The sequence below is a fragment of the Aplidium turbinatum genome, chromosome 4 (genome assembly GCF_918807975.1).
Source record: "Aplidium turbinatum chromosome 4, kaAplTurb1.1, whole genome shotgun sequence".
NCBI classification, from domain to species: Eukaryota; Metazoa; Chordata; class Ascidiacea; order Aplousobranchia; family Polyclinidae; genus Aplidium; species Aplidium turbinatum.
Window position 1 is genome coordinate 7,577,324 of NC_137475.1, and position 25,035 is coordinate 7,602,358.

The window sequence follows — 25,035 nt, forward strand, 5'->3', positions numbered from 1 at the left end:
CTTGCAACTTTTTCTTAATATGATCTCAGTTATTTCCAAGCACTTGCTTTCACTTTGCTTCATCTTTTTGCATTTTATCTTCTAGTTTTTGCAACGACCACGGAGTTGGTATGGAAGCATTCTTCACTGCTGACTGTCACCTAGTGTTGTCTGTAAGCACCAAGAAAAATTACTTCACCGTCAAGTTGAATGAATATCCCTTCACAGACAACAAATGGGTTCGTACATTTTTTTCATTTTCAACAACCAGATTCCTGTCACTGCAATGATTTTCTAACTTAACGTATCTAAAGGAAGTGTGTACTTTAGTTTCATGTTTTATTTGTCATCATTAAAATGAAAACCATTACTTACCATAAAATACTGTAGCAGGGGTACGGAAAAAAGTAGCAGCGACAAAACGCAAACGGTAAAGCATGCTCAAGACCGAAATGACTTGCTAAATACAAGGGTTTGACATAGTGGCAACTGATTGAAAATTTTAAAACTGAAGAAAATGTAAAACAAATTTCAAAAACAGGTGTCGAGAAAAACGTATTTATCAAATTCCTCTTCAGCAACGTGTTTGTTTCTGTTCCTTTCGATATAATCAGCAACCATGCCAGGTTCTTTGAAGCCACTGCTCCCAAAAAAGATCATAATCATTTTTAATGAGTTATAGATGACTAAAGAGCTTTACATTCAGGTTGATACTGTATGTAACATGTACCATGTTTTTAACTAACAAATTTATATTTTAACATTTAACCCTACATGTACACAAATATATCTACTTCAGCTCTCAGAAAAGCTCTTCATTTTTTACAAAGTCAGTGTAATGCCACGCAATATCTCACTATTGTTTCAACTTCTTCAGCACTGTCTACAAATCTTGCATACTTCAAGTCGAAAAGTGTTTGCTTCAAACGGGCTCCTGCAAGTTTATGTGGACAACGAACTAAAACTATCAACATCTCTCAGGTAATTTTGCCGCTGACATAACTTTAACGTTATTTTTATGTTAGAAAGATTAATGACATTTTTCTGTGACATTAATGACTTTCAAGTTATTTATTCTTTGATGCTTATTGAAATTAAGAAATTGACAAAGAAGATTATGTTGCCAATAACCAGACCGAGTATCGCTCAGGACTACTGCTTTTTGCGCACCATGGAATTAACCATTTAAAGAATAGTCTGAGCATGCTGTGTTTTCCGGTCTTTGTTTAATTGGTCTTCTTTAGATTTCCCACTCTCTCGGACAAGTTCACCTTGTGCCACATCGGATCGCCTGGACATCGCACGAACTCCACTCCATCCCCTGATTCCACCAGATCATTTTTCAAGTGAGAGCGTAAATTTTATGAACCGATTTCATGATTAACTTCACGATTTGTCATATCTCTTGGTAATGTCATCGCATACTTCGTACCCAGAGCCCGCAAAACACAGGGAAGTTTTACTTGAACTTTTTTTTTTCTAGTTGATTTATATAAACAAAATTTAACCGTGTGGTGTCTTTTTGAACCTTATGAAGATTTGAAAGAATATGTTATGCCCATGAAATAACTTATAACTTTTTGTTTTGTCGTGAGATTTTTGCTTCACTTTACATAATGTTTAAACTTAAAGGGATATTAAAGGAAAAACCTGACTTGGCGATTGTCTACGTTCTTTGTGTTTAACATGCTACCATAAAACGATTTTCAATAAAATTATGCCCCATTGCAGTCTGATCAGCATTCCGCGCCCGCTTTTGTCAGAGCTTTCAAAACGAAAATGGGCGTGAGCAGCGAAGCGTGCGACTGTACAGTCTACGTCACTATAAGCGAGCAATCAGTTGATCGCGCAATAGTTGTTACTGCGGGCGATTTAACTGTAGGCTATGTATATTGTATGTATGTACATCAAAACAGCAGATTTCAACATCAAAACATCAGACAGTTTGCTCAAAACATCAGATCTGATGTTAAAACATCAGATGTGGTAACGTGGCTTTTGTTATTGCTGTCGATAGTGACGTATTCTCGAGCAGTGTTTGCACTTTTTGGTCATTTTGAAAAAAATAAATGAAACATTGGACTTTGGGCCTTGCCAGTGCCATTGAAATCAAATTTTTTTAGGTAATTTTTTTTGAAATGTATTCTTGAATGTTCAGTTTACCCATTTTAATGCTTAATTCCCGTTTGAAAATTTCATTTAGTATGCCTTTAAGTAATCGTTCTTTACTATAATGGTGGTTAAAACCCACTTTTCGTATTGAATAGCAGTCAATTCAGAACAAAACTACGGAAACGATTTGTCAATTCCGATGAAAAGTAAACTGACCAAAATGTAGAAAATTGACGGAAACGTTTTCTGAACTAAACGACCTTTACCGCTGTGCCAAAATTAAATGCGGTTTAGAAAGTTTTATTAGGGTTCAAAGATTTAGAAATTTCAAATAGATTAAAATTCTGTTTAGAATTGCTATCTTTAAGTTTTTTTTGTTTTTTTTTTAGCGACAACAACAGTGGAAACACTGATCGAGTCGTTGTTATTGACAACGGGTCGCAGGATGACGTGTGGGGCCAGGCAACGTCACTGCTCGGACAACTTGGTCCAGTCCTTGTGTTGAATGACACGTTAAAAGAAGGCCAGCTCTACACATTGTATCGTGCAGGTATTGTTGCTCAAGACATCGTGGAGACAATTTTTCTACATTTTTAGAAATTTCCCAACAAAATTCAATAACGAAAAGTTGTTTATTCTCGCAATTTGGCTGTTTGTGTGAGACGGTGTCCGGTCGTTTGGTCGACAGACATTTGGTCGACAAAACATTTGGTCGACAGGACGTTAGGTCGACAGACATTTGGTCGACAGACATTTGGTCGACAGACATTTGGTCGACAGACATTTGGTCGACAGGACGTTAGGTCGACAGAACGATTTATTTTAGGGTTAGAGTTAGGGTTAGGATTAGGTTAGGTTAGGGTTAACGTTAGTTAACTAACCCTAACCCTAAAATGAATCGTTCTGTCGACCTAACGTCCTGTCGACCAAATGTCTTGTCGACCAAATGTCTGTCGACCAAATGACCGGGTAGCAACTTTCCAAAAGGTACCATTAAAAAATCCCCTTTGAACAACAAAAGAAAAAGACGTATAATAGCGAAATTAACTCATCGGTTTGCCACTGCCTGAATTGGCGCAGAGAGTTAGGGCGGTGGTAGTCATTGCATTGACGTGGGTTTGATTCCCACCGCTGCTATGCTCTTTTTTCTTCCGTAATTACCAAACAAAGTTCGAAGGGGATTTTTCAATGGTACCTTTGAAAATTTGCGACCGGGTACCGTGTGAGACTACGTCACTACATTTAAGGGCATCTTGATATTGATGATCAAGATCAAGTTTCATTTAACCAAGTTTTTTAACCGGTTAAAAGTAAAAATGGATTGCAATGATATACAAAATATATAAGAACACTGATATTATGTAATGATAAAATAAATAGTTAAAATAGTATCTTAATAATGATCATTATTATCATCAATATCATCATCGAATTTTGTTTTTTAACGTGCAGGTTTTGCGGGCAGTAAAATATTCAAATAAAATACTAATAGTTTACAAAGTGTAAAATACTTTACAGTTGTTTGAAGCTACCCACTTTGAACTGATTCAATGAAACTATCAGCCTGAGGATAAGGATGGCCTTGAATTTTATTGTCACACGTCAAATCGCAATCTATTTATCAGAGTTCTTATAATCCACAATGGTGTTAGTTAAAATTTTTCATATTACATAAATTTTGACTTCGAGTGTTTATCCCCGAATATGTTTTTAGGGCCCGATATGTGGGAAAGCACTCGTTCGAATGATGGCCCTCGTTCGAATGATGGCCCATTTGAGGACATCCCCTCGTCAAAGATTGTTCTTTATTTCGAGGCGAAAGCTTGTTTTAAATACGTTTGCAAGGACTTGTCCTGCAACAAGCCTGAAAGACACGGCCGTCTAACTGGACATAAAATCTTTACTTTTGACATCAAGGTAGGCTTACACAGCATTTCTTTTTTGTGGGGAAGTTATTAGACAGTGGTTTTTAACTTTTTAGACCGTGGCGATTGCGGCGCTCTTACTGCAAAACAAAGTTACTCAAAGTAAAAGTATTCTGCAAGTTTTAACAGGCCTCGAAATTTGTACTTTTTTCCGGCGGTCATGCATGTCCTAACGGACTGGCTCTTTCAGCGGACATTTAATATCTCAACCGGACATATTTTTTGCATGTAGATTTTGCACAAAATCACACTACAGTATTGTGTAGTCGTCTTTGTAGAAGAAAATTTTCTACAACAGAATAACTCCGCAATGGTTGATGGCTTAATTAACCGACCCTGAAGTATACTGGAGCAGATTGCTTGCAAATAAATCAGTGCGTTAATGGCAGTCGTGTAATGACGCAATAAACACAATTGAAAACAACAATCCAAATTTCCTTATTACAAAAACAACTACGATCACTTATTTCTATCAGTATCAGCGTGAATAAGGTCGCCACATTCGCCTAAGCACGTGGGGAACCCAGTTGAGACTTGCTTCTCTGTGACGTTTCTTTTTAACAAACGATCAATGTAACGCAATAATCCTCATTGTTAAAATTAGAATACATATCCTGCCGAAAAGTTCAAAATTCAAATAACTTTATTTCAAGGCAACATTGCAAGGCGTTGAAATGATGTGAAAATGGCTACTTTTGCCATCAGCCCGTTAACTACGCCACTCTAATGTGATCTTTAAAGCAATTGCCTGTACTATTATTGTTTCAGCTCCGTATTTGTTCGCGTTAAACAAACAATTGTAACAATTCATATTTAAAATATAGTTTTGCTGCATTAGCTCTATTTGTGTCAAGAATTTTGCGGCGGTCATTTATGACCGACCAATGAGTCGGCTTCGGCGGACATTCGAGGTCATTCCGGAGGTCATGTCCGCCATGACCGCCGGATATTTCGAGGCCTGTTTTAATACGACTGTGCTTGTTTCTTAACTTGACAATCAGGCTTACTCATTGGCAAGGGTATATGTAAATACCACAATAGTGTAAGTGATCTAATGGATAGTATGCGGTTAAGTCATTGCACGCATGCATTTGCTTCATTTCAACTTCATTTCAGAATTCCATCAATTACATTGGAGGAGTATCTCTCCTGACTCCTCTGATGGAGACCATCCATCTGAGACATAGGTCCGGATGTGAAGATCTTGATGGACAACAAAGTCTTCAAACATTGTATGCCAACTACCATGCGTTAAGCGCAAATTTTATGTTGATTAAATTTAAATTTATTTAAAGTTAATTTTAGAATGTTTCGAAATAATTCTCAACAAATTGCATCTTTGGTAAATACTGCTATCTTGATTTATGCGTTGCTTTATGTTAATTTGATGCAAAAATGATAGTAAACAGTTGGCGTTACCCTCCACAAGATGGACTCCCAGCTACCAATAATCGATTTTAACATTGGTTTAACGTTTGCAAAAAGATTAAATTTTGCTAGCTAAGCTGTCATTGGAACAAGGTAAATATATTTTAAAGCAAGAACTCATAAATTTTTATAATTAAGTGAATTGAAATATTGGTTATCAAACTAAGCATGGAACCATGTTAAGAGTTTTTAAACGGTACAAGAATGCACATGTTTTCCATATTTAAAGACCTTTCATTGGTTTTTAGAAACGCCTACGGCAATCAAAAGGTGCTCTCAGCCTTTCAACAAAACAACGGTATGCAATCGTCTGTATACTTTTCTCTCATTAATTTACGCAACTTTGGTACCCGACAACAAGTCTTTGCTCAGCCACAACGGTTTGGCTTTCTTCAGCCATTAAACGTTTAAACAGATTTACACAAGCTAGGTTTTTTAACTACAGTGTTGTTCATCAAGCCCCAGTTCGGTTTTGTTATTGGTGTAACGTCATTTTCGCCATAATCCATAATGTGAAAAGAAAATTTGCACTTGAAGTGTGTTCAGTTGAAAGTAGTTTTGAAAATATTCGACGTTCACGATTCCAGTATATAACTGTAAATTCAAGGTAAATCTAGCACCGAGCATACTTCACAAACGGATGTTGTATGGAAAGCTTACAACAATGTAGCAATACGTTTCACCTCAATAATCAACACTCGTGTAACTTAGCTAACCTTTCATCAACGGCTTCGATTTGCTATTGTTTTATTAACGACCTAAAAATTCGTGTGGCGTTGCAGAAATCATGCAAAATCCCGTTGCAAGCTTCATTCTGGTTCTAGCCAGTTTCGTAACCAATAGCAACAACGGATTGGGCTGGCATTCCATAAACGCGGAGATGATGGTCAATTGCGCGACTGTCTCAACGATCGGAGCTCTCTTGCAAAAGGTACAAACCTCATACTTAGCTTCTATTTTTCTGATGCTACTGTATAAATAAAATATTGCCATCATGATTATGACAAATATACCTTCCTTTATTGATTGGTAATACGTCATAATGACGTCATCCACACGTCATTCTGTTGTTACTTGTATTTTTTTTATGTTGCCACTCAAACATTGTAATCATAACCATGGGCTCTATCCAAGGGGGGTGAGGGAGTGATCGCTCCCCCCCACTCATTGGAGTGGTTGGAATAACTAAGACGAGTTTAAAGTTGTTGTTGAAATGACTATGACAATTTTAGCCCACTGTCCAAAAATCACCCCCCATTTCTAAATGTGGATAGAGCCCCTGATCATAACCAATATACTTGCTTGTTCATCGATAATATGTCCCGGTGACGTCATCGATACGTCATGTAGCTCTCTTCACTAAGCTGCCTGTGCCTTGGAACATTTACCAACATCTGTCCACCTTTTTCAGGTATCTGTTTCATTGATTGATGAGAATCTCTTGCGTTCCATCCAACATTTTGTAACTTTAGTCAACACTGCCGAAACAAGTGGGAGCGCTCTTCTCATGGATCTGTACCAGTATCTGCTCTTTGATTTCAGGTCAGTCATAATTCGTTTGAACGTATATTGATAGTACTTTTTTTGAACACTGCTACTGTATATATTTGATAGCTGTACTGTAGATTAATCGAGCTGCGGTCTATTGCTGGTGAGAGTTGCGTACATTGTTGGAAACCATAGCTTTTTGTTACTTTGGGTGTGTTATTTTGGCTATTTTTAAGGTTGAATGAATAGATAAAAAAAGGTTTTGTATCTTTAAATCTTTGAAAGGTTTGCCTGTTGGAAAAAGTTTTGTTTTCAGTATAGAATTATCATCATTATCATCAGCTTTATTATCATCATCCAACTTCGGTCTTACCCCTACTAGTGGGAATGGTCGGTTCTTGTCTTGTAACGACTGTTTTCCCCCTTTTCCCAATCTCATCGTTTTCCTTCAGTCCGACGTTGTCTGCCTCATTCTTCACCTGTTGTTTTCATCGTCTTTTTGAACGTCCTTGTTTCCTCTTTCCATCCACTTTCAAAACCAATGCCTAGAATTGAAAAACACACTCTTGCATGAAGAGAGTCACATCTTTAAGAGATTTTCAAGGATTTTGTCATCAGTTTTTAAAGCTTCTAAATGTTTTTAACTACTTTCCAATGCTCTTTGCAAATTTGTCAGTTTGTTAACTGATTCTACTTTGCAGGATATGGTCGTTGGCAGATGCGACGACGCAATACAGCCACGTGCAATATCTGGCCATTCTCACAAGAGAATATAAAAAGACATTTCGTTCATCCTTTGGTGTGCAATTTGTCGTTGATGTAATCAACACCTTTTACTGGTAAGTCAAGTTTCAGCATTTCTGTCTTTAATTTATAAAAATTATCGTTGCTTTAATGTCGCAATATGTTGAAACAACGTAAAATCACTCCACAATTGCGTGTTGTTGAAGCAATATTTTGTATTTTTATAATTTTTTGTTTTTAAAATTCAAATAAACTTTTCAGTTCTTCAGACGGTGAGCTTTCAAATGATGACGCATGCAATATCCGCCTTTGTTTGCTTGACATCATCAAGAACTACGTCACCGATGACATCACCAATAACGAACTGCTTGCAATGTTCAACTTCATGTCAACAGCAAAACCTGAAAGCCTTCAAGTAAGTCGTTAAGATTTTTCTATTCAAGCTTGAAGGTTTAGATTAAGTGAACAAGTTATATTAGTTGTTCTTGATGTAAGGTTATTAGTTATGAACAAGAAGTTATTTTTCACGTTCACCAAGTGTGCCTTCAAGTATCTTGCCAAGACGCAGTCACGTTATCTTAATCAGTGTCGAAGCAAAGTCTTTTCGAATTTCTATAAAATGTTGACGAGTCGCACTTTGCTAATGCCGTCCAGACAGCAAATCAACCGCTTTTTACATTGATTCAACGGCTGCAGACGTTGAATCAATGTAAAAAAACGATTGAATTGCTGTCTGGGGTGTTGTAATGTCCAAGGTATCTCGTCTATGTTAACCTTTAAGTAGCAAAAGATATGAGCTCAAGTTAAATGTACGCTTAGGTGAATTGGGATGCAAGAGACGAAACAGAGCTCAACATAAGAACAGCCCAGGCAAAAGCAAGCTTTCAACAAATGAAACCAATTCTTTGCAATAAAAATATCTCTTTCAAAACAAGATCTAGAGTTTTAAAATGCTATATTTATCCTGTTTTTCATTACAACTCTGAAACCTGGAATATTTCAACAAAAATGGCAGAAAAGATTAATGCTTTTGAAATGTGGTGCTTCCGTAGAATGCAACGCATTTCATGGCTGGCAAAGAAAACAAATAAAGAAATTCTACACCAAGTGAACCAAACCAGAACTCTGTTAAAAAGTATGAAAACCAGACAATATAAATTTCTCGGCCATGTAATAAGAAAGCAAAAACAGGAGCATCTCTCTTTAACTGGTAAAATTTTTGGAAAGCGGGCACCTGGCAGACAAAGACAAACACATCTGGAACAATTTAACGACAAAACAGAAACAATTATCCATGCAACATATAATAGGAACATTTGGTCTAATTATTCATCTGAGGCCGTCGATGCCTGGTTCAGGCAAGGCAATTGAAGAAGAAGATAGGTCTTGTTGCCAGCATGTAAATCAGTCCTTTTCTACACCGGCTCAACGTCTGCTGACGTTGAATCGATGTAGAAAAACCTGATTTGCTAGCTGGGTTTCTCTTAACTAAAAAAAAACTAATCTACTTTAGAAAGTTTTATAAATTCCTGTGTTCCAAACTTCAAGGGCCGTGCGCTATATCTTTATAACGTCATAATAAGCTAAAACTTTAGCAGTCGAGTTATTACCTAAAACCCCATCACAGCAGACCCAGGTTTTCTGAAAAATCGAAAACAATAAGCATCCTACAGTACATAGCAAAGCTACTGTTAAACATCCACTTTTAAATTTCAACATTCTGAACAGGAAAGACCTGACTATCTTTATGATGCTGATATTGTATGTGCTGTTTGTGCTTCAAAGAGATTTTCAACAAGTTTTTGTTTTGTAGGTTTGTGAAGTCTTGGAGTTAATTATAATGCTGTCGAAGTGTCCATGCTCTGAACAGCTTTTTCTGTCATTGTCTGAAAGTCAATATGCAAACTACCTCTATTCGTTACTATGCCTACCAGACTACTCTGATGACGTCAGGAGTGGCGTTTGTGAGGTGAGATTCCAAAAAAGTGCTCGCTTTCGAATCAAATACGTAGAATGTATTTTCACATGGTTGAAGTTAAAATATAAGCTTTTCCGATCTTTTTGTGGCCTGTGTATTAGACGTTTGAAAGCACTTTTTCGTCGTATCCAGGTTTCTATGCCTGGTGGTTGAAGGTTAAATTATTGGAATGGGAATTAAGTGAATGGAAAGGCAAGAAAGCCAATCTTTGTGTCTGCCAGACATGCCGTTAAGTATCTTGTTAAAGACACAGCCACATGTTATTGAGCGGTGTCTAGCCTGTGCCTTTTCGTACATCGTACCAGGGCTTTCATCATTCGGTTGTGCAACCGTTATTAAAGCACTGAAACACTGTCAAAAATAAGGAATTATTTTTTCAGATACTTATTGTACTTTTCAAATCAAGTCGCTTTTCCACCAAGCACAAAGCTTACTTGAACCAGACCAGCATTGGATTTGCTGGAATCTTGATGGAAATGCAACGTTTCACCATTTCGCCGAAACTCGCCGATTTGCTGTATAGAGCTATGAAGTTAACTGGTGTGTATTGCTGTTTTCGTTTTGAACAAAAGAATAATTTCTTCACTTCATATGATATGAGGCGTGTATGATATGAGGTTAATCTTTCTGTCAATCACAGCTTTTTCGTGAGCTTGGCGTAATTACAGCGCACTAGGTCCCGAATTGAAACGTGCGGTGGATTCTTTACCTGATCTATTCGTTTCCCACAAAAGACTGGCTTTCCAGACTAAGGCTTTCCACTTTTCTTCAGCTCAGTTTATTTTGATGAATTAGCAGCTCATTCCTTTTCAAGTTGCAATCGGTATTTTTTTTCAAATATTGCCAACACCCGTGTATGTTATGTCCCGCTTAAAATAGACTTTCACACGTACAGATGTTGACGGTGCGACGTTCATGTCTCTTGCCAAATTGCTTTGCGGAACCAGTGTGAGTACAAGAACAGCGTTGTGTCATCACTTTCTCACACTGGCTTATTCCAAGGCCGCGTTCTTACAGGACTGTGCTCAGCAGAAAGCGTGGCAGGTAGGATGCTTGCAAACTTATAAGCATTTTTGTTGCACTATCTGATTTCTTTATTAATCTTATTAGGTGTTGGCTTAAATCGTTATGTACTTTCTGTAAGCCATGACTCCAATCTCTTTGAGTATCGCTGAAAATAAACTTTAAATAATTACTGATCAACTGTCAGTTGTTGATTCTTGGCTATTATTTCAATCAAAACCAAAAACCTGTTGAAAAATTGATCAGAAAAACAACTCTAAGCTGGTTTAAACTTGTAGTAACTTGAAATGCAGGAAACAATGACTGAGCTCTTCATTGTTGAAACTACTCCAGCGGACCCTATTGAAGTAAGTGATGAAATTCTTTTTTTCTCTGTCATGTTTTTCAAAATCTATGTTCAAAATTATGTTAAAGATAAAGAATCCTTCACCTTCAATTGACGAATCGCACTTTTTCCATCAGAGTTTGCCATCCCATCTTCCGTCCTCCTCCACTCTATCGTCACATGATACCATACTAATTGATGAGGAAATGCAAGACCAGCTTCAAAGCAGTTCTACCTCACTAGTCAACGGAAATGAAGACACACGGTTTCTTAATTTTGCGTTTATTTAGTAAATATTATATTTAATATTACCTGCCGTTTGCGCACTAAAGTGATTACTTTCAAGTATACGTGAAAGTGTATGTTCTTAAATTGTTGTTTTAGCAAGTCATCCTTATGTGACACAAAAGAAGATTTCTTCCTCCAGAGGAGTCAATCCAATGGATCGGTGCTGACGGAAGACACAAGCAGCGTAAGTGACTTGCATGTTCACGTTTGTTTAGTGATGTTGTCAACTACATGTTGTATGTAGCTTGTATGGTGGTTGGATCGCGTAGCAGATAAGGCGTTCGCTTTCCAATCTTGCAATCCTGGTTCAACTCCCTACTCAAGCTGGTTGTTGAAAAACATCGCTTTCCTCTACCCAGGATATACTAAATTGGGTGGGCATAATTATTGAAGTCATTGTAGTTGTGAGTGGTGAGTACCCTGGTCCGACGTTCGAAAGGGTGTCGGTTTGACATCGCTCAAAAGCATGTGGCTGCGTCTTTGACAAGACGCTTAAACGCATGCCGTCGATTGCGGTATGGCGCTCCTTCGACTATAGCCCTTGATTTCTCTCATGGTTATGAACAGTATGCTGCTCCAGAGAGAAATATCTACGGGCCTTCTTAGGGCTATGGCCTGCCGAATTGTATTGAGTTGCTGAAGGAAAGGCGTCCGAGAGAAAAAACTGACCACCCTACTCTCGTTAGTGCCGAAGGCTTATTGTAATAACTTATCTTCTCATCCCCGATGCTTGGATCAAGTATGGGACACCTTTACCTTTCCATTGAAGGAACGCAGATACGTGGACCGTGCAACCTAAACCTTTCTCAATGCACTGCACACTTGTTTTTAGTTTACCATTTGTCGTTAAATGTTGTTTAAGTCGAGAGCAGAGCTAATACTGTTTATCAACTGACTGGTTTTTGTACTCAACCAACAAAAACATGTTTTCAACTTTGTTGTGATTAAATACGTTCTGCTCTGAAAAAAAAAAGAATAAACTACAAAATGCAGAAGCTAAACAAATCAACCACCAAACGTTTTGAAAACCAAATCGTTTTCATCTTCTGTGCGAATGCCGCTTTAGCAGTCGACATGAAAACATATTCATCGAACATTCAATTTCATTTCTGCATTTCCGGTTCCATTCTTTTCAGATTAGCGAAAGCTTTCAACCATTTTCACTTAAATGTCTTTGTTTAAGGAACACTGTTTTCTTTATCCAACTTCAAAGTGAAGGCCACCATGTTGAAATAGTTTCCTTTTTTTCCTCCACAGTTTGTTATGATTGACCCAAACGAAGCCCGGATTGGAGAGGAGCTTATTGATCTTGCTGTTGAATCCTTGTTCCTCATCATGTGGAGGGGAGTAACTGGATCTTCAGAATCAACGTGGAAGGTGAAAAAAAATTTAGTTTTTGTTACCACAATATTTAAGTTAAAAAAGTAGTTTCTTTTTTGAATCACTGATTTTTGCCTGGCCGAGTCGTGAGATGGCCTGTGCGACGCTCCTAAGGCTTTGGTTCGGCACCCACCAGCGTTTCTGTCTTAGCAATACACTTAATGGCATGCCGAATAAATGTAGCCGCTGAATCAATGGCAATAATATGTTCTATTGTCCCTTTTGTGCTCTCAACTGTCTGTAGCAATTGCGACTTCCAACGTACTATGTACGATCACGAAAGAGGCGAAACAAAATGATTGTTATCATCATTATCAGGAGAGAGGTCAAGTCTTCTCCTGTCTGAACCAAACCGCTAGTGCCAATCAGCTCCTCCTTGACGTGGATGACATCAAGGCCTCCATCCTGGAGCACTGTGTAGAAGCGGCGCTGAGCGACATCCGGGAATCTTCTGCTACGTCAGGCGTTGTCAAGGCGACCGGGATGACGCTTACAATGGCAAACGACAACTGCTCCGAGTTGGTCAGACTGATCCACGACTTCTTAACAACAGACGGCGTCCACAAATCCTCACTATGGACAGAGAAAGTAAGAGTGAAAAACCTATTTTTTAGATTCAAATGCTGGACCAACTAAGAAGTCAAGTCTAACGTAACTTTACCACGTCTTCAGTAGACTTGTGACAAAGTTTATTTATATCAACTGTAAATATTTTTAGCAAGGTTTTGCCGATGTATGCGAATGCTTCCCTTGGCCTTTGGCATTTTTCTTGATTTAATTTCATCAAATTGTGAGATCACGGAAGTTTGTTTTGCGTTAATGTCATTATTTCTGTGCCATCTCTAGTCAGAAATTACGATTATATTCTGCTATATCTTCGCCACAACAGAAGCTACTCCATCTAGGTCTGGCTATTACATCTTTACGTACTGCACAATATTCCTATCTTTTTACATCCCTCTTGATCTTTTTCTTTTGATATTTTTCTTCTTGATCTGAACGCAATGACACCATTACGACCTCAATTCTAATGACCCCTTTTGTTTTCTCCAGCTCATGCACAACGTGTTTGCTTTATACGATGCTCTCGCTGTGTGGGGTGTGGCTAATGAGAACGATCAAGAGCCGGATCGGACCGAACTGATCAACATTGGTCTCCGATTGCTCTGCGGTTGCGTGAAGATAGGAAAAGTTGATCTTGTAGCCATGGCATCCGCAAAACTTCATAATCTCATATATTCCCGTCCTCCGGCATCCACTGAGGAAGTATGTTTTCTTCTAGATTCTCTTCACACATCAGTTACTGCTAGCATCAAAGGTAAGAATCATGCAATGAAAGCCTGGTGTCTAATATGCGTTACATTATGTTTATCCTTCGGGCTTTATCCCCACTGTAGTGGTCAACGCTTGTAAAGAGTTTTCGTCCTTCTTTAAAACGATGTCTTTTAAAGTTAAACCCAGTTGAACGTTTCACTTGCAGTGAAAGTGCTCTTTAGCTATTCCATTACTAAGCTTTTCCAAAATCCTTGACAGCTCCCCTCAGAGTATCAGCATTAACTGCATCCCTATCGCTAGTGCATCCTTACACTATACTTCAACCATATCTGCTTGATCGTTATACTTTTCTGCTATACCGGATGTGTAGTTAGTGATAGAGCCACTGCAGGAGACAAGTCCAAGAAGATATTAACCAGTTGAAAGTTGCCTTGCTAAAGACCATACTCGATCCATAATCTGCATTTTAAAAATAAAGAAATACTCTCTTGACTAATTAAGACATCACAAATTTTTGTTTTTGCCATTTTCTCCCGACAGCCAATACCGATGTCAAGGAATTTGTGGTACCTCTGATACGTGATTTGCTTGACAAGAACTTCGACCATTTTGGGATGAATCCGCAGTTGTCCGAACTCCCCCCTACCGCCGGTAGCTCTTCCTTCTTTGACGACTTTCTCTCATATTGCATATCTGAAGAATGGATTTATTTTATTAACACGAGCGTAAGTTTTTTGGTTTTGCAACAATGTCAACAATATTGTACATTGTACAACAGTCAACCATGTTGTACAACAGTGCCAACAACAACGTTTTACAACAGTGTCAACAATAACGTTTTACAACAATGTCAATCCTGTTGTGCAATAATGTCCGCATTGTTGTACAGCAGTGTCAGCAACATTGTTTTACAACAATGTTGTGCAACAGTGCATTACAGCCAATAAGGTTGTCAGATGTTTTCAAAGTTTCTTGCCCAGTTGCTACTGAAAAGTAGCCCAATCATCACAAGTAATAAAACAAGCCCAAAAGTAGCCCAATCATCACAAGTAATAAAACAAGCCCAAAAGTAGCCCAATCATCACAAGTAATAACACAAGCCCAAAAGTAGCCCAATCATCACAAGTAATAAAACAAGCCCAAAAGTAGCCCAATCATCACAAGTAATAAAACAAGCCCAAAATTAGCCCAATCATCACAAGTAATAAAACAAGCCCAAAATTAGCCCAATCATCACAAGTAATAAAACAAGCCCAAAAGTAGCCCAATCATCACAAGTAATAAAACAAGCCCAAAAGTAGCCCAATCATCACAAGTAATAAAACAAGCCCAAAAGTACCCCAATCATCACAAGTAATAAAACAAGCCCAAAAGTAGCCCAATCATCACAAGTAATAAAACAAGCCCAAAAGTAGCCCAATCATCACAAGTAATAAAACAAGCCCAAAAGTAGCCCAATCATCACAAGTAATAAAACAAGCCCAAAAGTAGCTCAATCATCACAAGTAATAAAACAAGCCCAAAAGTAGCCCAATCATCACAAGTAATAACACAAGCCCAAAAGTAGCCCAATCATCACAAGTAATAACACAAGCCCAAAAGTAGCCCAATCATCACAAGTAATAAAACAAGCCCAAAAGTAGCCCAATCATCACAAGTAATAAAACAAGCCCAAAAGTAGCCCAATCATCACAAGTAATAAAACAAGCCCAAAAGTAGCCCAATCATCACAAGTAATAAAACAAGCACAAAAGTAGCCCAATCATCACAAGTAATAACACAAGCCCAAAAGTAGCCCAATCATCACAAGTAATAACACAAGCCCAAAAGTAGCCCAATCATCACAAGCAATAAAACAAGCCCAAAAGTAGCCCAATCATCACAAGTAATAACACAAGCCCAAAAGTAGCCCAATCATCACAAGTAATAACACAAGCCCAAAAGTAGCCCAATTATCACCAGTAATAACACAAGCCCAAAAGTAGCCCAATCATCACAAGTAATAAAACAAGCCCAAAAGTAGCCCAATCATCACAAGTAATAAAATAAGCCCAAAAGTAGCCCAATCACCACAAGTAATCAAACAAGCCCAAAAGTAGCCCAATCATCACAAGCAATAACAAAGCCCAAAAGTAGCCCAATCATCACAAGTAATAACACAAGCCCAAAAGTAGCCCAATCATCACAAGTAATAACACAAGCCCAAAAGTAGCCCAATCATCACAAGTAATATCACAAGCCCAAAAGTAGCCCAATCATCACAAGTAATAACACAAGCCCAAAAGTAGCCCAATCATCACAAGTAATAAAACAAGCCCAAAAGTAGCCCAATCATCACAAGTACGGTAATAAAATAAGCCCAAAAGTAGCCCAATCATCACAAGTAATCAAACAAGCCCAAAAGTAGCCCAATCATCACAAGTAATAACACAAGCCCAAAAGTAGCCCAATCATCACAAGTAATAACACAAGCCCAAAAGTAGCCCAATCATCACAAGCAATAAAATAAGCCCAAAAGTAGCCCAATCATCACAAGTAATCAAACAAGCCCAAAAGTAGCCCAATCATCACAAGCAATAACAAAGCCCAAAAGTAGCCCAATCATCACAAGTAATAACACAAGCCCAAAAGTAGCCCAATCATCACAAGTAATAACACAAGCCCAAAAGTAGCCCAATCATCACAAGTAATAACACAAGCCCAAAAGTAGCCCAATCATCACAAGTAATAAAACAAGCACAAAAGTAGCCCAATCATCACAAGTAATAACACAAGCCCAAAAGTAGCCCAATTATCACCAGTAATAACACAAGCCCAAAAGTAGCCCAATCATCACAAGCAATAACAAAGCCCAAAAGTAGCCCAATCATCACAAGTAATCAAACAAGCCCAAAAGTAGCCCAATCATCACAAGCAATAACAAAGCCCAAAAGTAGCCCAATCATCACAAGTAATAACACAAGCCCAAAAGTAGCCCAATCATCACAAGTAATAACACAAGCCCAAAAGTAGCCCAATCATCACAAGTAATAAAACAAGCCCAAAAGTAGCCCAATCATCACAAGTAATAACACAAGCCCAAAAATAGCCCAATCATCACAAGTAATAACACAAGCCCAAAAGTAGCCCAATTATCACCAGTAATAACACAAGCCCAAAAGTAGCCCAATCATCACAAGTAATAAAACAAGCCCAAAAGTAGCCCAATTATCACCAGTAATAACACAAGCCCAAAAGTAGCCCAATCATCACAAGCAATAACAAAGCCCAAAAGTAGCCCAATCATCACAAGTAATAACACAAGCCCAAAAGTAGCCCAATCATCACAAGTAATAACACAAGCCCAAAAGTAGCCCAATCATCACAAGTAATAACACAAGCCCAAAAGTAGCCCAATCATCACAAGTAATAACACAAGCCCAAAAGTAGCCCAATCATCACAAGTAATAACACAAGCCCAAAAGTAACCCAATCATCACAAGTAATAAAGCAAGCCCAAAAGTAGCCCAATCATCACAAGTAATAACACAAGCCCAAAAGTAACCCAATCATCACAAGTAATAGCACAAGCCCAAAAGTAGCCCAATCATCACAAGTAATAACACAAGCCCAAAAGTAGCCCAATCATCACAAGTAATAAAACAAGCCCAAAAGTAGCCCAATCATCACAAGTAATAACACAAGCCCAAAAGTAGCCCAATTATCACCAGTAATAACACAAGCCCAAAAGTAGCCCAATCATCACAAGTAATAAAACAAGCCTAAAAGTAGCCCAATCATCACAAATAATAAAATAAGCCCAAAAGTAGCCCAATCATCACAAGTAATCAAACAAGCCCAAAAGTAGCCCAAACATCACAAGCAATAATAAAGCCCAAAAGTAGCCCAATCATCACAAGTAATAACACAAGCCCAAAAGTAGCCCAATCATCACAAGTAATAACACAAGCCCAAAAGTAGCCCAATCATCGCAAGTAATAACACAAGCCCAAAAGTAGCCCAATCATCACAAGTAATAACACAAGCCCAAAAGTAGCCCAATCATCACAAGTAATAACACAAGCCCAAAAGTAGCCCAATCATCACAAGTAATAACACAAGCCCAAAAGTAGCCCAATCATCACAAGTAATAACACAAGCCCAAAAGTAGCCCAATCATCACAAGTAATAACACAAGCCCAAAAGTAGCCCAATCATCACAAGTAATAACACAAGCCCAAAAGTAGCCCAATCATCACAAGTAATAACACAAGCCCAAAAGTAGCCCAATCATCACAAGTAATAAAACAAGCCCAAAAGTAGCCCAATCATCACAAGTAATAACACAAGCCCAAAAGTAGCCCAATTATCACCAGTAATAACACAAGCCCAAAAGTAGCCCAATCATCACAAGTAATAAAACAAGCCCAAAAGTAGCCCAATCATCACAAGTAATAAAATAAGCCCAAAAGTAGCCCAATCATCACAAGTAATCAAACAAGCCCAAAAGTAGCCCAATCATCACAAGTAATAACACAAGCCCAAAAGTAGCCCAATCATCACAAGTAATAACACAAGCCCAAAAGTAGCCCAATCATCACAAGTAATAACACAAGCCCAAAAGTAGCCCAATCATCACAAGTAATAACACAAGCCCAAAAGTAGCCCAATTATCACCAGTAATAACACAAGCCCAAAAGTAGCCCAATCATCACAAGTAATAAAACAAGCCCAAAAGTAGCCCAATCATCACAAGTAATAAAATAAGCCCAAAAGTAGCCCAATCATCACAAGTAATCAAACAAGCCCAAAAGTAGCCCAATCATCACAAGTAATAACACAAGCCCAAAAGTAGCCCAATCATCACAAGTAATAACACAAGCCCAAAAGTAGCCCAATCATTACAAGCAATAAAATAAGCCCAAAAGTAGCCCAATCATCACAAGTAATCAAACAAGCCCAAAAGTAGCCCAATCATCACAAGCAATAACAAAGCCCAAAAGTAGCCCAATCATCACAAGTAATAACACAAGCCCAAAAGTAGCCCAATCATCACAAGTAATAACACAAGCCCAAAAGTAGCCCAATCATCACAAGTAATAACACAAGCCCAAAAGTAGCCCAATCATCACAAGTAATAAAACAAGCACAAAAGTAGCCCAATCATCACAAGTAATAACACAAGCCCAAAAGTAGCCCAATTATCACCAGTAATAACACAAGCCCAAAAGTAGCCCAATCATCACAAGCAATAACAAAGCCCAAAAGTAGCCTAATCATCGCAAGTAATAAAGCAAGCCCAAAAGTAGCCCAATCATCACAAGCAATAACCAAGCCCAAAAGTAGCCCAATCATCACAAGTAATAACACAAGCCCAAAAGTAGCCCAATCATCACAAGTAATAACACAAGCCCAAAAGTAGCCCAATCATCACAAGTAATAAAACAAGCCCAAAAGTAGCCCAATCATCACAAGTAATAACACAAGCCCAAAAGTAGCCCAATCATCACAAGTAATAACACAAGCCCAAAAGTAGCCCAATCATCACAAGTAATAAAACAAGCCCAAAAGTAGCCCAATCATCACAAGTAATAACACAAGCCCAAAAGTAGCCCAATTATCACCAGTAATAACACAAGCCCAAAAGTAGCCCAATCATCACAAGTAATAACACAAGCCCAAAAGTAGCCCAATCATCGCAAGTAATAACACAAGCCCAAAAGTAGCCCAATCATCACAAGTAATAACACAAGCCCAAAAGTAGCCCAATCATCACAAGTAATAACACAAGCCCAAAAGTAGCCCAATCATCACAAGTAATAAAATAAGCCCAAAAGTAGCCCAATCATCACAAGTAATAACACAAGCCCAAAAGTAGCCCAATCATCACAAATAATAACACAAGCCCAAAAGTAGCCCAATCATCACAAGTAATAACACAAGCCCAAAAGTAGCCCAATTATCACCAGTAATAACACAAGCCCAAAAGTAGCCCAATCATCACAAGTAATAAAATAAGCCCAAAAGTAGCCCAATCATCACAAGTAATCCAACAAGCCCAAAAGTAGCCCAATCATCACAAGCAATAACAAAGCCCAAAAGTAGCCCAATCATCACAAGTAATAACACAAGCCCAAAAGTAGCCCAATCATCACAAGTAATAACACAAGCCCAAAAGTAGCCCAATCATCACAAGTAATAACACAAGCCCAAAAGTAGCCCAATCATCACAAGTAATAACACAAGCCCAAAAGTAGCCCAATCATCACAAGTAATAACACAAGCCCAAAAGTAGCCCAATCATCACAAGTAATAACACAAGCCCAAAAGTAGCCCAATCATCACAAGTAATAACACAAGCCCAAAAGTAGCCCAATCATCACAAGTAATAAAATAAGCCCAAAAGTAGCCCAATCATCACAAGTAATCAAACAAGCCCAAAAGTAGCCCAATCATCACAAGCAATAACAAAGCCCAAAAGTAGCCCAATCATCACAAGTAATAACACAAGCCCAAAAGTAGCCCAATCATCACAAGTAATAACACAAGCCCAAAAGTAGCCCAATCATCACAAGCAATAACACAAGCCCAAAAGTAGCCCAATCATCACAAGTAATAAAATAAGCCCAAAAGTAGCCCAATCATCACAAGTAATAAAACAAGCCCAAAAGTAGCCCAATCATCACAAGTAATAACACAAGCCCAAAAGTAGCCCAATCATCACAAGTAATAACACAAGCCTAAAAGTAGCCCAATGATCACCAGTAATAACACAAGCCCAAAAGTAGCCCAATCATCACAAGTAATAAAACAAGCCCAAAAGTAGCCCAATCATCACAAGTAATAACACAAGCCCAAAAGTAGCCCAATCATCACAAGTAATAAAACAAGCCCAAAAGTAGCCCAATCATCACAAGCAATAACAAAGCCCAAAAGTAGCCCAATCATCACAAGTAATAACACAAGCCCAAAAGTAGCCCAATCATCACAAGTAATAACACAAGCCCAAAAGTAGCCCAATCATCACAAGTAATAACACAAGCCCAAAAGTAGCCCAATCATCACAAGTAATAACACAAGCCCAAAAGTAGCCCAATCATCACAAGTAATAAAACAAGCCCAAAAGTAGCCCAATCATCACAAGTAATAACACAAGCCCAAAAGTAGCCCAATCATCACAAGTAATAAAATAAGCCCAAAAGTAGCCCAATCATCACAAGTAATCAAACAAGCCCAAAAGTAGCCCAATCATCACAAGCTATAACAAAGCCCAAAAGTAGCCCAATCATCACAAGTAATAACACAAGCCCAAAAGTAGCCCAATCATCACAAGTAATAACACAAGCCCAAAAGTAGCCCAATCATCACAAGTAATAACACAAGCCCAAAAGTAGCCCAATCATCACAAGTAATAGCACAAGCCCAAAAGTAGCCCAATCATCACAAGTAATAACACAAGCCCAAAAGTAGCCCAATCATCACAAGTAATAACACAAGCCCAAAAGTAGCCCAAAATATGACGAATTCGCGCACAGAATAGACGAAAAAAAAAATTGGTAAAAATGGAAAGAAACCAAAAAAAAAGCGACTGCCAAAGTTTTTCCGCGACTGCTAAAATTTTCCCACGACTCTGAAATAAGACTAGCCCAATTCCGCGGGGAAACCGTGGAACTGGCAGCCCTGATTACAGCAGTCAACAATTGGCAACAATGTCTACAATGTTTTACAGCAATGTTAATATAGTTTCAGCAATTGGCGCAAAAGCTTTGTGAAAGAAGTTGATTTTTAGGTTTTGAAACTGTAACAATGTGCAGTATTTCATACATGTCTGTATTCATCGCATACCGCGCTGCCCTGAACATCAAGTAGGCAGACCCATATAGATGCGCAATCGAATACATTATTAATGACTGCATGAATGGCGAAAAGTTTTTGTATGTCCTAGAAACTTTTTCCTACGTTTTGAAATCGAAGTTTTTTAACTTTCAGGTCCAGCCGAATGCTCTCCTCTTCCAGCACGCCTCTTTTGATGATTTAATGTTGAACATGACAGCTTTCTGGACTGGGACGACTGAAGAATTCATGGCTGCTTCTCTATCGCGGGAAATGGAGAAGAAAGAAAATGAGCTGAGATTTAAAGCTAATGTGTGTTGCTATGCCCTCAACATTGTGTGATAGCAGGAACAATGAAACATGTCTGTTAATTCTTTTATAAAAGTTATAGCTCGCCATATATTTTTTTAATTGGTTGCTTTAACGTTGATTCTGCGTTAGGTAAACCCGATTGCTTTTGTTTTAACTTCCAAAAAAAAGAAATAATTATTTTCAGTTTGAGAACGACTTCTACAAAGAGAGAGAAGCAGAAGAAGATCGTCAAAGCAAAAACTCAAAGTCGCTAAGAAACCAAAACACCGCTGTCCTTCGCCAGTGGAGAGCTGCTAAGAGGTTTTTAGCCAGCGAAAGAGGCTTGTGGAAAGACAGGTGATTATTGGTTGATGGTGTGTGTGTCTTTTATCCTTATTCTGTTAGTTGGAAATAGTCAGTTGTCATCTTAAGGACTTCACTGTCCTGTCGGAATTACATTTAATTTTGACATCTGAGGACTCCGAATTCAAGAAAGAAGAAATATCAAAAGGCTTTCTGTAAATTCGCCTTCAGCTATTTTTATATTAGAATCTGCGTATTTAACTTAACATGCCGCTGCTGCTTTAGCAAATGTATCTTCCTGATGGTTGGCTGTAATATTCATTGGCATAGGCGTCGAAATAGGGTGGGCCGGGTGGGCGGCGCCCACCCTGCCGTGAAACGAGGTTGGGCAAAATATGTTTCGCCCAGCCTGTTTTCATGACACGTATGAAGTGTTCGTTACAATTATTTCCCTTTTTGTTAAACGCTGAATTATCCAACCAACTGCAGCGCAACTTCTTGTTTTACGCTATGTCTCTTGCTAGGTAGGCTATCCGAAAAAAACAAAGCAATTCCACAACAACGCTGCGTTGAAAAAAGGGCGTTTGGGCACGATTTGATATCAAGCCAATACGCTGAAAAACCGCCGAACTCATCTCTCTCTTGGGACGTCGCACGTTGAAAACCTGTCTAGAGCAGAAAGCCAAGACAATTAGAATCCGCGTGGCCTTGCTTTTCGTGGTGATCGAAATTTCGCGACAAGTGTGTCTGTCTTGAAATGCTAAATCGGATGCGCGCATTTACAGTACCTCTCTTCTAAAAGGACATGTCGTACGTTTCCTCTATTTACATATTGAACATCGTCGCGGTTAAAAACAAAAATCAACATCTGCAAACAATTTTCAGTACCGTACTCAGACTCACTGCATTGTTGTTGCTACGCAACTGCCACGCGCTTGCTATTCCTGGTGAGAGAAAGCCGCGTTTGATCTTTTCTCCGAATGGTCTCACTTTTGTTACGTCACAATAAAACTTTAGTTCCGTAAGGGAATCTGAATATGACATCATAATGAACATGACAATAAAATAACCGATACAAACTAAAGACTTACTAAAACAATCGCTTTTTATAAATCTTTCCTCACAAAATTGTTGCTGGGTATAAATTGGGGCACCGCGCGATGTTGTCATTTCATTATTGAAAAGTTAAACATGAAGCAAAGTCAAACATCTATTCGCGCATTCTTAAAACCAGCTTCCAAAAGGCGCCCACCTAGAATTCCTCTCTTTTAAGAAAAAATTGACGCCTATGTTCATTGGGAAGATTGATCCCTGTAAAGTACCCTTCCCTAGTTGTCTGTACCTTTCGTCTTCCGTCGGAGCTGGTAACGGTTGCTTAGCCATATTGTGTCAAGTTTGTTGAGTACCTCTTCTTTCTTATGTTAACTTCACCATTGATTGGCTCACTTTAAAGTAGCAATTCGCTCACGGCAAGGCTCACGCTGGCTCACGCAAAGTAGCATTCGCCAGTTCTCTTGGCCAATGGGTTTCATCATTGCTGTACCATTCACTGTTTTTTTTTTGGCTTATAGGTCTTATCAGTGCTGCGCCAGTTGCTCTTCCTTAGTGTTGACTACCATTTAATGCAGTTACTGGCTTTCTCCATGTTCTTGAAACAAAATAACTAACCATTGCTGAAGCGCTAACTGTTTGCAATTTAATCTTCTTTAGAAATCCTGGCCCAACTTACTATAAGCTGTCAAACGTCGAGAATTTCTCGCGCATGCGCCTGAAGTTGACAGAAAACTACAACTTCACACTACACGAAGATGCCAGCAGTCTCAGGGACAACAGATCTGGCAATGGCATTAAGGTACGTTGATACAACATATAAAACAACAAACGCTGATGTTTTGTAAGCGAATTGAGGTGGCAGTATTATCTTTGGTTGCTTTATGTTTTCCGTGACGTAGAAGCCTCGTTAATGCGACCACTAAACTCAGCTGTCAATGTGGTTCGGGAATTCAGGCTTTTTTACGCTTGTCCAACCTGAAAATTTGTGGTATTTTTACTGTATTTCCACGTTCTTTTTGCATTTTCTTGTACATGTACTAGTGCTAAAGAGTTTTTAATTTATATGTTTGTAACTTTTTCACTATTTCTTAAGTTTAAAAAAACTTAGTTCTTGCAAAATCGCCACCAATTTTTACCACTTTAAATCCTCAGTGAATGTATCTTCTTTATAGGACCAGCCCACTCAGGAAGCGGTGGTTCCTCCAAGTGCCATTTTGACATCATCTGAATCCTCCAAGGAAGATGACAGTGTGGGAGATGAGGATTGGAGCATACTCGCCTCCAATCCCACGTGAGTGCCGCATCTTTTGATGAAACTAGTTAGGACTCTCTTACTCTTCAACGTTTTATGCTATGTAGGCTTACGCTCGGTGGGTAAGGATCTAGAATAGATTCTAGATTCAGCAAATGGCCAGGCAAGGAAGCCACTACTTGTGTTCATCTGCAAACATCTCCTTACGTGTTTTACCAAAAACACAACCGCAGTTTTTGATGGGCGTCAAACCTCCACCCTTCGGAGTGTCAAGCAGGGGCTCTTACCACTAGGCTACGTAGCCGAGGACTCTCAGACAGGCGTTGGCTACAGAAACGTTTACGTTATGCGGTTGTGATCTTATTCCAGCATAATCTGT

The 25,035-nt window shown here is 38.6% G+C and overlaps 1 protein-coding gene across 1 annotated transcript in view; it reads left to right on the top strand.

Moving 5' to 3' along the window:
- LOC145768867 (neurobeachin-like protein 1) overlaps nucleotides 1-25,035 on the top strand; it is a 52,020-nt gene that overhangs the window by 13,878 nt on the left and 13,107 nt on the right. Inside the window, 25 exon segments of the mRNA XM_082580474.1 lie at nucleotides 86-218; nucleotides 857-960; nucleotides 1,224-1,325; nucleotides 2,481-2,641; nucleotides 3,806-4,008; nucleotides 5,133-5,248; nucleotides 5,693-5,742; nucleotides 6,227-6,375; nucleotides 6,856-6,986; nucleotides 7,634-7,771; nucleotides 7,938-8,091; nucleotides 9,490-9,645; nucleotides 10,035-10,194; nucleotides 10,550-10,698; nucleotides 10,971-11,024; nucleotides 11,140-11,267; nucleotides 11,387-11,474; nucleotides 12,548-12,667; nucleotides 12,989-13,258; nucleotides 13,724-13,988; nucleotides 14,486-14,670; nucleotides 21,914-22,069; nucleotides 22,254-22,405; nucleotides 24,062-24,203; nucleotides 24,577-24,695. Of these exon segments, the coding sequence (XP_082436600.1) occupies nucleotides 86-218; nucleotides 857-960; nucleotides 1,224-1,325; nucleotides 2,481-2,641; nucleotides 3,806-4,008; nucleotides 5,133-5,248; nucleotides 5,693-5,742; nucleotides 6,227-6,375; nucleotides 6,856-6,986; nucleotides 7,634-7,771; nucleotides 7,938-8,091; nucleotides 9,490-9,645; nucleotides 10,035-10,194; nucleotides 10,550-10,698; nucleotides 10,971-11,024; nucleotides 11,140-11,267; nucleotides 11,387-11,474; nucleotides 12,548-12,667; nucleotides 12,989-13,258; nucleotides 13,724-13,988; nucleotides 14,486-14,670; nucleotides 21,914-22,069; nucleotides 22,254-22,405; nucleotides 24,062-24,203; nucleotides 24,577-24,695 (3,585 nt within the window).